The sequence below is a fragment of the Rissa tridactyla genome, chromosome 1 (genome assembly GCF_028500815.1).
Source record: "Rissa tridactyla isolate bRisTri1 chromosome 1, bRisTri1.patW.cur.20221130, whole genome shotgun sequence".
Taxonomy (NCBI): Eukaryota; Metazoa; Chordata; class Aves; order Charadriiformes; family Laridae; genus Rissa; species Rissa tridactyla.
In genome coordinates this window covers 137,207,161-137,218,181 of record NC_071466.1, presented here as the reverse complement: position 1 = coordinate 137,218,181, position 11,021 = coordinate 137,207,161, and the positions used below count along the sequence as shown (strand labels likewise).

Below are 11,021 nucleotides of genomic sequence, written 5' to 3'. Positions count from 1 at the left end.
TGCACGAGTAAGAAATAATGATTGTGCACTAGAATAGCATTCAGCAAATGGTTTCAACTCACGTTTACCAATGCTTTTGTCTTTATGAATAGTGCTTTATTTTCTGTAAGTCTTCTAGCATTACTAAAGGGGTACCTGTTTAAAGTAGTTCAACGAGCTTTACATATTTTGCCTATAAAGTAACTGAATTTCTGAATGCTAATGTAAGAATTACCTATTTTAATATTCTATAATTTTTTTTCCTTAAATCACAGAATTATTAAGCTTCATGAGATCTTCTTATCCTCAGCCTAAGCTTTCAGCAATAGATAAACCAAAATTTGAAGGAAAGAAAATCTGTTATTTTCCCCAGTCCATCATCTGCAAATCAATTAGCTGAAGATAACAGGGGAGTAAGGGTCAAAAATACAAACAGATTTTGCTCTGAAAATGATGCTATCTCCGAAGTTAGTTTAGACACAATCTAGTTTAGTTTCTGTTGATGAAAGTTCTTGGGTTTGCATGGAAACACAAAAAAAGGCCTGATAGGTCAAAGAAGCAAGCAGGATGAGCTAGCCTGATGGCTAGCACATAGTCATTGAGGAGATGAAGGTCATCTGAACTGCAGTTCTACTTCGACGGGTTTTGTGAGGATAAAACCCAAACCAACCTGTATAGGCAATCTTTAGAGGAGTAACATAGCAATTAACAGTTGCACTGCTGAGCGCCTTGCTCTCTCTTAACCTCCCCGGACCAGCAGAAGACTAATTCCTGTATACAAACCGGCACGGCTTCACAGCCAGCGGAAGCGTGTCCCTCCACGCTGGTTTTTCACACCCACGCCCGGCTCTGTGCGCGGGTGGGGATCCGCAGGGGACGGGGGGAAGCAGCCCACGGCCAACACCCAGATTTTGCGCTCCCAAAGCCCACAGCGGCCGCGGCGGGGCCGGCCAGCTCGGCCCGGCCGGGAGGGCAGGGGCTGGGGAACTACGGCTTATCGTCCCACCGCAGCCCGGCGGGAACTACCTTCCGAGTCCCCGCAGCCGCCCCTCGCCCCGGCCCGGCGCCGCCGCCCGCCGCCCCTGGGTGGCGGTGTTACCCCGCGGGACGCGGCCGCGGCCGGCGTCCGGGACGCCCCGGCCCAGCGCTCGGCGGCAGGGAGCCGCGCCGGCCTTGGTGGGGCCGGGGGCTGAAGCTCCCCGACGCGGCCCCGCTGCTGCCGCCGCCGCCGCCTCGGCCCTGCCACCGCCCCGCGGGCACGCCTCGGCCACCGCGCCTCCTCCCGCCCCGGGCGGCGCCCGCTCCGCGCCCCGCGGGTGTCCGGGGCTCTCGGGGAAGGGACACTCTTCCCCTTCAAAATGCTTCAAATACCGGCAAAAACACAGGGGGGAACGTGGGCGGGGGGGAGGGGGTGTGTGCTGCGTCTTGAATTCCCTCTGGGCGTTGGTCGAGGGGTTTGGATGGCGGGTCTGGGTAAGGTTATGAGGCTCTCGGAGAAATGGTTTTGCAAAAGGGAAGCGTGGCCTCATCTTACCTAAAAATCCTCACAAAAAAAAAAAAAGACAAAGGGGGATGCAAAAATAAGTGATATTGGGTCAGGGAAAAAAGAGTAAAAGACTACATACAAGGGAAAACTCAACTTTTTAAAAGGACAAATTGGTCATAATTAAGTATTGGGAAAAATGTAGCAGAAGCGGTCTGGAGGAGGGCCGGCTGTCTGCAAGAGCTGGAGCGTTGGTTATTAAAGAATAAAACGTGAGGAATGCATGGGGAAAGGCAGAGCAAAACCGATCAGCAGGGAGAGATAGCGGAGGGCGGCGGTGGGGTGGGCAGGCTCGGCCCTCCCCATCCGTCCGTCCGTCCGTCTGTCCCAGGGGGGACGCGGCGTGAGGCACCCCACAGCAGGGCCCGTCTCCGTCCCGCTTCGCTTCTGCTTCCCCTGCCCAGGGCAAGGCTTGGGATCTCGGGATCTCCGCGCCATGACCCAAGGAGACCCCGTTCTCGGGAGCTGGGCGGGTGGTGGCAAGGTGCGGGCAGCGCTGGCTGTGGGAGCCATCTAAAAATGACCCGCGATTTCACACTGCATCTCCTCAACCACGGCAGCCTGGCTGGGCTTTAAAAAGTCCTTTGTTTTCTCCGTCAGGATAGATACTTTACGATGAACTTCTGTGTTCAGCCTCTTTTGCTTGCTTGTCACTGCCTGCTTTCCTTTCAGCCTTTACTGGTGTGTGTTCAGCCGATTCTCTTCGAGAGATGCCTAGAGCTATCTATGTTTACTGTTACTACATGTATATAAATGTATGTGTATAAGCGGGCATAGGTGCACGGGTTTATCCCTATCTATATAACTTACCACAGCCCACAAACTTGTATTTGAGTGCTATTTAAGCGTGCATATGCATGCAGATATATGCCTCCAGACAGGCGCACATTATGTAGTAGACTGGAATAGATAATGCCACAGAATGCAGGAATAAACTGAGAAGCTCAGAAAACAGCGAGAAAGAAAGAAAAGACAGAGACGGAAAGGAAGAAAAGACAGAAAGAAAAGGAAGCCTTGCTTCTCTGTTAGTGTCCGAACACAAAATGAGTTTTTGCCTCACTGATTAATCTCGCTACGACCAGCAAACTGAATATAATAAACTTGCGTTAAAAGCCAAGTATATCTGTTTCTTAAAGGAGGAAGAGTGTTTTCTTACTGTGGAAAATGATATTAAATTTAGTGACAGGCGTTTGTGTCTGGACACACACACATATCGCCTTTTAGGATACGGAGCTGTAAGCCAACAGGGGTTAACGCCTGCCTCTTTTTGATTAGAAAGAAGAGGGGGAAGGGGGAAAAAAAAAGAGAAAGGAGAAAAAAAAGAAGAAAAAAAAGAGTTAACAATCTCTTTTGCGAAGTCCATACATTGCAAATCGAGCCGCGTTACCATACTAGAGGAAATGAAAAAATGCTTCGGTTTGAGAGGACGAGTCCTTTATTTCCCTTATTGGATACGTTTCGTGTGTTTTCCCCAACGCTCCGGCTTAAGGACATGCCTTCTGAAACGCAAACACACGCATAACTCGCACACGCACATGCACACAGACAGATAAGATATGTATTAGATCCTGACACACACGGGGTGGGGGGAAGAGCAGGAGAGAGAGAGAGAGGAGAGAGAGAGAGAGAGAGAGAGAGAGAGAGAGAGAGAGAGATCCTCCTACCTGGAGCCATAGATTGCAAGATACGTAGTGTTACCTGGGGAAGTCAGAACAAGTAAAAACACATTGAACTTCAGGGCTCTATGAGGCAGTTGATCAAGATCAGTGCTTGCTCATTTTCTCCCTCAGACTGTCTGTCTTGGGATTTTTGTTTTATCGTTTTGAGCAGCTCTTTCTATTTTTTCCTCCCTCTTTAGCTTTAATATCGGAGCCGGTTTCGGTCACCATGGCTCTGGGAAGAGCTGCTTATCTGCATGGTGTTGATTTTTTACACTTCGGCCGGCTTTGCTCCTGGGTAGCTTCGGCAATGCTCTTGACTGGGATTTAATCGACAAGATCAGTTCGACTTTTTGTGCAATTTTTATGGCTCAGTCCATTTTCTAGATCATGCACAGAAACTTTCGGAAGTGGATTTTCTACGTGTTTCTATGCTTTGGAGTCATCTATGTCAAATTAGGGTAAGTCCTTGTGCACGACAAATCTCCTTTGGCTTTTGGGTCACGTTATTACAGACTTGTGAACAAAATGTTGCAAAAGGAAAAAAAGAGAAAAAAAGAAAGAAAGGAAAAAAAAAAAAAAAGAGGTGATTATTTCTCTCTGTCTCCCCGCTCTGCTCCCCCGGGGTGTCCCAGTGGTGGCAGCCCCCCGAAGACGTCCGCGTTTCCCCCGGTGCCGGGGCCGGGGCCGGGGCAGCGCGGCGGGGCGATGCCCGACTGCGGAGCCGCCCAGCCGGGAGGGAGCCGGTCGCGAGTGATGACGGATCCTTTTATTTTGTACTGCTTAAGCGAACTTAAATATTATCTCTGGCGTACAGTACCCTCAGGAAAAAAAAAAAAAAAAGAAAAAAAAAAAGCAGCCTGACAGAGTTAACTCAGCCGCTGCTGCTGGGACAATGGAGCTTAGGTATTAAAAAGGCGAAAGGGGCGGGAGGAGGGGAATCCCTGCTCTGAACCTGCACTCAGGGATTTGTTTTATGCAGGCCTAGACACAATTTGCGTTTCTATCCATCACACAGACGTGTTGAAATTAACTTGACAACTGGTCCGGCTACCTCCGCGCTGCAGCGCCCAGGAAGCCGGGCGGGCTCCGCCGACGGGACCGGCCCCGGGGGCCCGTAGGCCGGCGGGTAGCGGGGGCTCCCGGGAAGCCCGCCGTTTGCTCCTCGGTATTTGATCACCACGATCGAGATCACGCTGTTATTTTAGTTGCCAGGTTTCTCCCTCTCTCCCTCTGCCTCTCCCCCCCGTACCTGTATGCCCTTATTAATATTGCTCGTCGCAGTAGGCTGACTTGAGTTGAATTTCCACATTCCTGAGCCCCAGCCGAGTCCTTACCTGTCGAGCTACAAACTCTTTAAAGATCCTGTCTTTGCATAGCTGCGGGATTTTTTTTTAAATGATCAAGAATGCATAAGGTGAGTTGCAATCCAAAAACGCTCGCTTGCCACCTTGAAATCAATAGAGGGAAGAGCGGCGGGGGGGGGGGGGTGTGGGGAGCGGGGAGCCAAAGGGCAACCCCCAAAGGCGGGAGACCGGGGGCAATTCCCCGGAGGGCCGGGCAGGCAGGCCGGCCGGCGGCACGGCGCAGCACCCCGTCCCGTCCCGTTCCGTTCCGTCCCGTTCCGGAGCGGGAGGGCAGCGGCGCAGGGAGAAGCTGGGAGCTGCCCGGCCCTGCCCGCCCGCCGGGACCTGCCGGGGCCCCGCCGCCCGCCCGTCCCGCCGCCGCTGCCGCCGCGGGCGCTGCTCCGGGCACGATGCGCGGCGGGGACAGCCCCGTCCCCGCTGTCAGCAGCCCGGGCAGCGGCGGGGAGGAGGGGGCTGGCGGGTAGGGAATCTGCCAGAGGGAGCACGCCAGACCCGAGGATTAAGGTTACAGGGGGAGGGGAAGGAGAGGGGGGGAAGAATTAAATTAGGCTCCTCAGTGATGAGAAGGGAAGCGCTGCCCCAGCAGGGTCGGTGCCCCCCACCGGGAGCTCCCCCTGCCCTCTCTCTCCCCAGCCGCGGGCAGCCAGGGCAGGGCTGCTGGCGAATGCCTTCCGGAGGGTCCCCAGCAGGTTGCTCGGCGGGCACCGGCCGGATTGCGTCCCTCCGCCTGCGTTTGCTTATTTTTTTATATTTTTTTTGGCACGGTTTCTCGGCCCGCCCCCGCAGCCGCAGGTGCCGCCGCGGGGGCCGGCGGAGCGCGGCGCTGCCGCGCGGGCGGCCCGCGGAGGATGCGCGGACGCCGAGAAGGCCCTCTGCGCTGCACCCCCTGCCCTGGCCCGCTGAGGAGCCCACGTCAAACCCCTGCCCCGACCGGCGCATATGCCCGGGGGTGGCCCCAAGTCCTGCCTGCTGGCGACAGGAGGGTGTTTTCTGTGCTCTGACCTCTGCGGGGCTACATACCTGTGCCGCCCTTTGTCGTCGCTGTGGTCGGCAGCGACGGGCTCTGTCGTCCTCCAGGCTCAGGTTGACAGGGATTTTAGACGAAAAGTGAATTTAGGGAGGTTGCGTATCCATAAATGAAGCGATGGCGGGGGCACCCCGCCTGCTTCAATAACCGGAGGACTTCGTGCAACACATCCCTCACAGAGAGAGCGAGAGGCAGGCGAGCCCAAAGAAAATGCTTTGCAAAATAAGGGTAATGATATTGCTATTCGCTTTCACTGCGGTTTTATTTTTAAAGGGAACAGAAGATTGGGCACATGTCAGTCTGGAAGGCAGATCTTTTTTCGAAATTGATTTGGGCTGTTTTAGAAGGGGATTCGGAGCAAAAATCACAAGAATGCTGTTGGATTGAGCCTGGAAGTAAAACTGAGTGGTCAGCAGGAGCAGTAAAAGCCCTTACAGAAACCCCATCAGATCCATCACCATGCCTGTAAGGCGATGAGGATACTTCACTTTCTCTGAACAATAGGAGAGAAATTTGCTCCGAGATCCAGGGCTACTTCTAGGCTAGGCATGTGGGATGCAATTATTTCCTCTTTCATCAGCCACTGGAACTACCATTTTGTTGAAACCATATCCTTTGAGTGTAATGATACCTTTTCTAGTGAGCTCTCTGCATAGAAAAGGGGGGGCAGATGAAGTGAGATAAAGCGTAGTTTGTCTTCCAGTGCATTAGGTTTATTTTGCAGCGCGAAGGAGAGCGCCATTGTGTCAGCGATGGCAAAGAGGTCAGACTTGGCAGGCTTTTTTTTTTTTTCTTTTTTCTTTGCTGTGGAGCACGTGTTCATGTCTTAATAAAACGTGCTAAAAGCTCCGCTCTCAGTGGCAAACAGGAGACTGAGAGTAGAGAAAATAAAGCAATACAGAAGTATTCACCCAGCTGTCGGGCGGGGCGGGGGGCGTTCCATGGGGTGACATGGCAGGGTACCAGAAAAAAGCCGCGATGTCCAGTCAGGAGGAGAAAGCAAGGTCCCGCTCCAGTAGTCCTCCCTCTCAGGGAATTCCCGTTGTTCCCATTTCTATTTCCTATCCCCGAGTTTGCCGGAGAGAGAGGCGTGAGGTGAAGCATCCCTTGATATTTCTGTCGATGACGTTTCCGTCCAGGCACCGAAGCGTAAAGCGCCTGCAGCCCTGCTGCTGACTCCGCGTATCCCCTCGCGAAAAGAGATCACATCAAATATTGACCCCAGCTAGCAGCAGGATTGAAACAGAAATATTTCCTGCGAAGGTCGCAGAGCACTCGGCTCCAGTTTAATTAATAAATACGTCGGAAGTTAAAAATCACAGCTGTACCCCAGATGCAAATCACAGCGGATGCTCTGGGGATGTGACCTTCCTTCGGAAAGACGGGCAATGCCCGCATCAGGGTTCTGGGGGCAAACCCCACCCTTTTTTATCTTTTCTGGAGGGGAAAAAGGGGGTCAGCCGGGAGCAGCGACAAGAGGAGCGGAGAGGACCCCCTTCCTCCGCGGGGAAGATGCGGTCCGAGGGCTGCAGGCGGCGGGAGCTGGCGCTGCCCAAGGGAGCAACGAAAGGCGCCGGCATCCCGTCTGGGGGCGGCGGGGACCCTTCCTCCGTGCCCCAGCGGCAACGCCGAACGGAGCTGGGGGCTCACAGGGCTGCGGGCGTCGGGGGCCCCGGCCAATCCCGGGGAGGCCGGAGCACGCCGCTCCCTCTGGGGACTCCCGGGGGACGCTGAGGCGGGGAACGGGCCAGCCGACCCCGCTTCCCGCCCCGTCGGCGAAGCTCGCCTTGGCTTTGCGGCAAACGCCAAAGAAATCCCGCTCCCCTCGCCCATCCCCGGGGCTGCCCTCGACGGCGGGCAGCACGTGGCAGCGCCGGGAGCCCCCGGGAGGAGACGAGCGGGATTTACGCTCGAAGCCCCGGACGGTGCGGCTGCTCGGCGCCGTCCCCCGCGGCGGAACGACAGGCTCCCCCGGCCCCTCGACGGGCACCCTCCGTTTGTGCCGCTGCTGATGCTGCCGCCGCCACCCCTCGCCCTCCCCGCCAACCATACGTCCGCTTATTTTAAGCGACTCATCTTTTTCCCCCGCCTTCTTTCCCCTGGCACTAGACTTGAAGCTCGATGAGCTACAAAGAATTACCCGGTTCCGACCAGAAAGGAGTCCGGTGTGCTGGCCACCGGGCGTACCTTCAAAGCTCTCACCGGCTTCCGACGTGCTCTTGTGCCAGACACTCTCCAGGTTTGGGGTAAGAAAAGAAGCCGCAGCTGGGAATAGACAGATAAAAAGGAAAAACCAAAAAGGAAATACTTTATTCGTGCCTGCTCTGCTTCATGTGCCCGGCTGTGGTGTCGGCAACCATTTCGATGCCGTTCTGCCCCTGTTTTGTCCAAAATACACGTGTTTGTGGAAGAAGCAACGACAGATGCTGAAATGCCCATATTAGGTGTTGCTGACAATACCCCCTCCTCCAGTGTCATACCAGTTTATTGAAGGCAATATATTCGGCTTCAATCAACTAAACAAGTGCACTTCTCGCTACCCCCGGCTAACGTACGTACAGAAACAATTTGGAGGGAATTTAGCAGGTTATTCTTATCATCATCATTATTAATTTTCCGACGTAATAACCGGCCCGCCGTTTTAGAATAAAATTTAACTTTCCGAAAAGAAACGACACGTTTTTGTTTCTTTTATGCAAGTTTCCTCCTCCTACACAGCTAAGCTGTGGACAAAACCAGTTTCGATCCGAAAATTGTGGAGATTGGTAAACCATCTTCGTTTCACATGCACTGGGTCAAACTCTGCCAGCACCAGTTCGAAGTTTTCCAGCGCCAGCATTTACTTTTCATTTTTACAATTCGTCTTTCCCCCTCCCCCCCCCTTTCCCCCCGGCACATCTTTAAAAGCAGATGCACGTTTAAAAATATATTCGAAGCCGTACAAGTGCTAGAAATAAAACATGAAAAGTCTCTACCCGTTCCCCTAGTTCGTGTTCAGCACAGCTGCTCCAACCACAGCCTGCATGTCCGAGAGAGGGAACGGGCACTAGAGGAGATACACATCTATATGTCTGTCTATATCTATACATAAGCGCACACACACACCTACAGAAGTATAAATATGACCATTTTGGAATCTTAAAGAATTATAAATAAGAGGATTCTGGGATGCAAATAGTCGTTGAAAGGCTTAATCTTCTGCCTCTTGTTAATCGAGATTAGTGTTTCTCAAAAGGACGTTGACTATCCCCCGCGTCTGGACTGAACTTGTAGATGAAAGTGGTTAAATGAAAACAAACCCCGAGAAGATTTTTATCGCATATTGGGCGGCAGACAACGTTTTTAACACCAATTCTGCAATTCCCATTCCATCTGAAGGAATATTTCGTTGTGTCACGGAGACAGCTGCACCCATGTGCCGGGACTGGTTAACTGGAGGAGGTGTTCCCAGGGTGTTTGGAAGAGCTCTTGGCCAAGAGAACTCCTTCAGTCATTAGGCAATTAACCTGAGACGAACATTTACAAACCCTACGGACCGAGGAGACTTCGGAGCCTGGTTCTCGCTCGTTTCGGCTGCATTTGTGCTAAATTATCTGCGGTGCGCGTTTCTCTTTCGGTCTTCGTTCTGAAACCCTGACCTCGGCATCCGCAGCGCACGTCTTTCCACCATCTATCCCACCACTAAAAATTCTTTTTTTTTTTTCCCCCCCCTACGAAAAAAAAAAAAGGACAAACGCCCAACGAGGCAAAGAGGAAGACTGACTATCTGCTGCACCGTTGGGGTTACACGGGACGAAGGGCTCCCGCCCGCCGGAGCTGGGAAGGGTCGAGCATCACCTCGCCCCGGAGCGCGGCGGTGCCGAGGGGCAGGAGCCGCCCGGCTCGGAGGAAAGGCAAGTGAGAAGCAACTAACCTGCCGGGAAACCTCCCTTCGGACTGGCGTCTTCTCAGGAAGGAGAGAGGGAGAGGGAAGAGAGGAGACGCCAGCTCTGCCTGCGGGAGCGGCAAGCCGGGAGCCGCCGGCAGCTGCTGCCGCCCCCCGCTCGCCCCCCTACAACCGGCTCTTTCGCACCAGTCCTCTCCCTCCCCTTCTCGCGCGAAATCCAATCTCGCCAGGAAGCTACGAGTGTGCAGGTCTCTATTTCTCACTCAGGCGAGCTACGACAACATATACGCCTTTTTGGGTTTTGGTGTTTTTTTTTTTTTGTTGTTCTTTTTTTTTTTGAAAGATCCCCTGAAACCGGAGCTTAATTTTCAACACCGGGGACAACAAGAGCCAAAGCCCTGCCGAGGCTGGAGGGACGGCGAAGCCCTTCGGGGGAACTGGGGCAGCCGCCCATAATAAAAGCAATTAACCGAGAGCGGAGCCGGGAGCTGCCAGCTCCTTCGGGATCCCTCCCAGGGCGAGCTGAAAGGGTGCCACGGCCGTCGCAGGGAGCCAGCCGCCCGCAGCCCGCCGAGCGCCGAGGGAGAGCTTTAAAAATGCCCCATGGAGCGGGTGAGGAGCGGTGGCGGAGCCAGGCGTAGGGAAAGGGCTCAGCCAGGGAGCGCGGATTCATTTGCAGCCCGGGCTAGATCAGTGTCTCTCCATTGTCATCCTCCCCTTTAAAAAAAAAAAAAAAAAAAAAAAAGAGAGAGAGACAGAGGGAGAGAGAGAGAAAAAAGTAGGCGGATTGCAGTGACTGACTGCCCAATGGCAGCCCCGAGTCTCAGGAGAGTTAGAGAGAGAGGGGGAGAGAGAGAGAGAGAGGCACTTTCTGCCATCCAAATCCCTTAAACCATCCTCATTCCAACACGAGAACCCACTGTAACAACTTCCAACCACTGAGACATGACAGGCAGGAGCCCAGAGGCAGCAGCAGCAGCGAGAGCAGCAGCAGCAGCACATACTCTGCACAGGGAGCAGCATTAGGACCAGGGGAATACTAGACACAACAATACAAACAAACAAACAAACAAACAGACAAAGCCCCCCCAAGCCCAAGGGACTGGATTCCAACTCAGATTCAAGCCACAGCTGACACCAAAAAGGGTGGGGAATTACGACCAGGGGGGGCCAGGAAGGAATAACCAAGGAAGCGAACTCCAAGAGTGTAAACGGGATTCAGCCATGATCCTTTTTTCATCTCGCAGTGTGTTACTCTCAGTGTATTACCCTCAGATTTTCCTCATCCTTACCAGTGGGAGTTACCTGTAAGTGATCCAGATTTTTTTTTTTTTTTTTTCAAAATACTGTTTGAAATGACCCCGCTAGCAGCTACCTAGGGGCAATGCGCAAAGCGAGCAGAGGGAGCCGGGAGAAGCCAGCACGGGCGGCAGCTCCGTGCAGTGCGTGGTGGTGAGGATGATGATGGTGGTGGTGGTGGCGGTGGTGGTGGCGGCGGCGGCGGAGGTGCTGTGCTGGTGGCGGTGCTGGCGCTGCTGCTCGGACCCTGCCCGGGGGAAGG

General features: G+C 53.7%; 1 protein-coding gene across 1 annotated transcript in view; it reads left to right on the top strand.

Moving 5' to 3' along the window:
* The first annotated feature begins 3,412 nt into the window (after positions 1–3,412).
* The window catches only part of WNT7B (Wnt family member 7B), a 99,977-nt gene continuing 92,368 nt past the window's right edge, over positions 3,413–11,021 (top strand). The window contains exon 1 of the mRNA XM_054188415.1: positions 3,413–3,641. Within this exon, the coding sequence (XP_054044390.1) occupies positions 3,571–3,641 (71 nt within the window). The 5' untranslated portion in view covers positions 3,413–3,570. The remainder of the gene's footprint in view (positions 3,642–11,021) is intronic.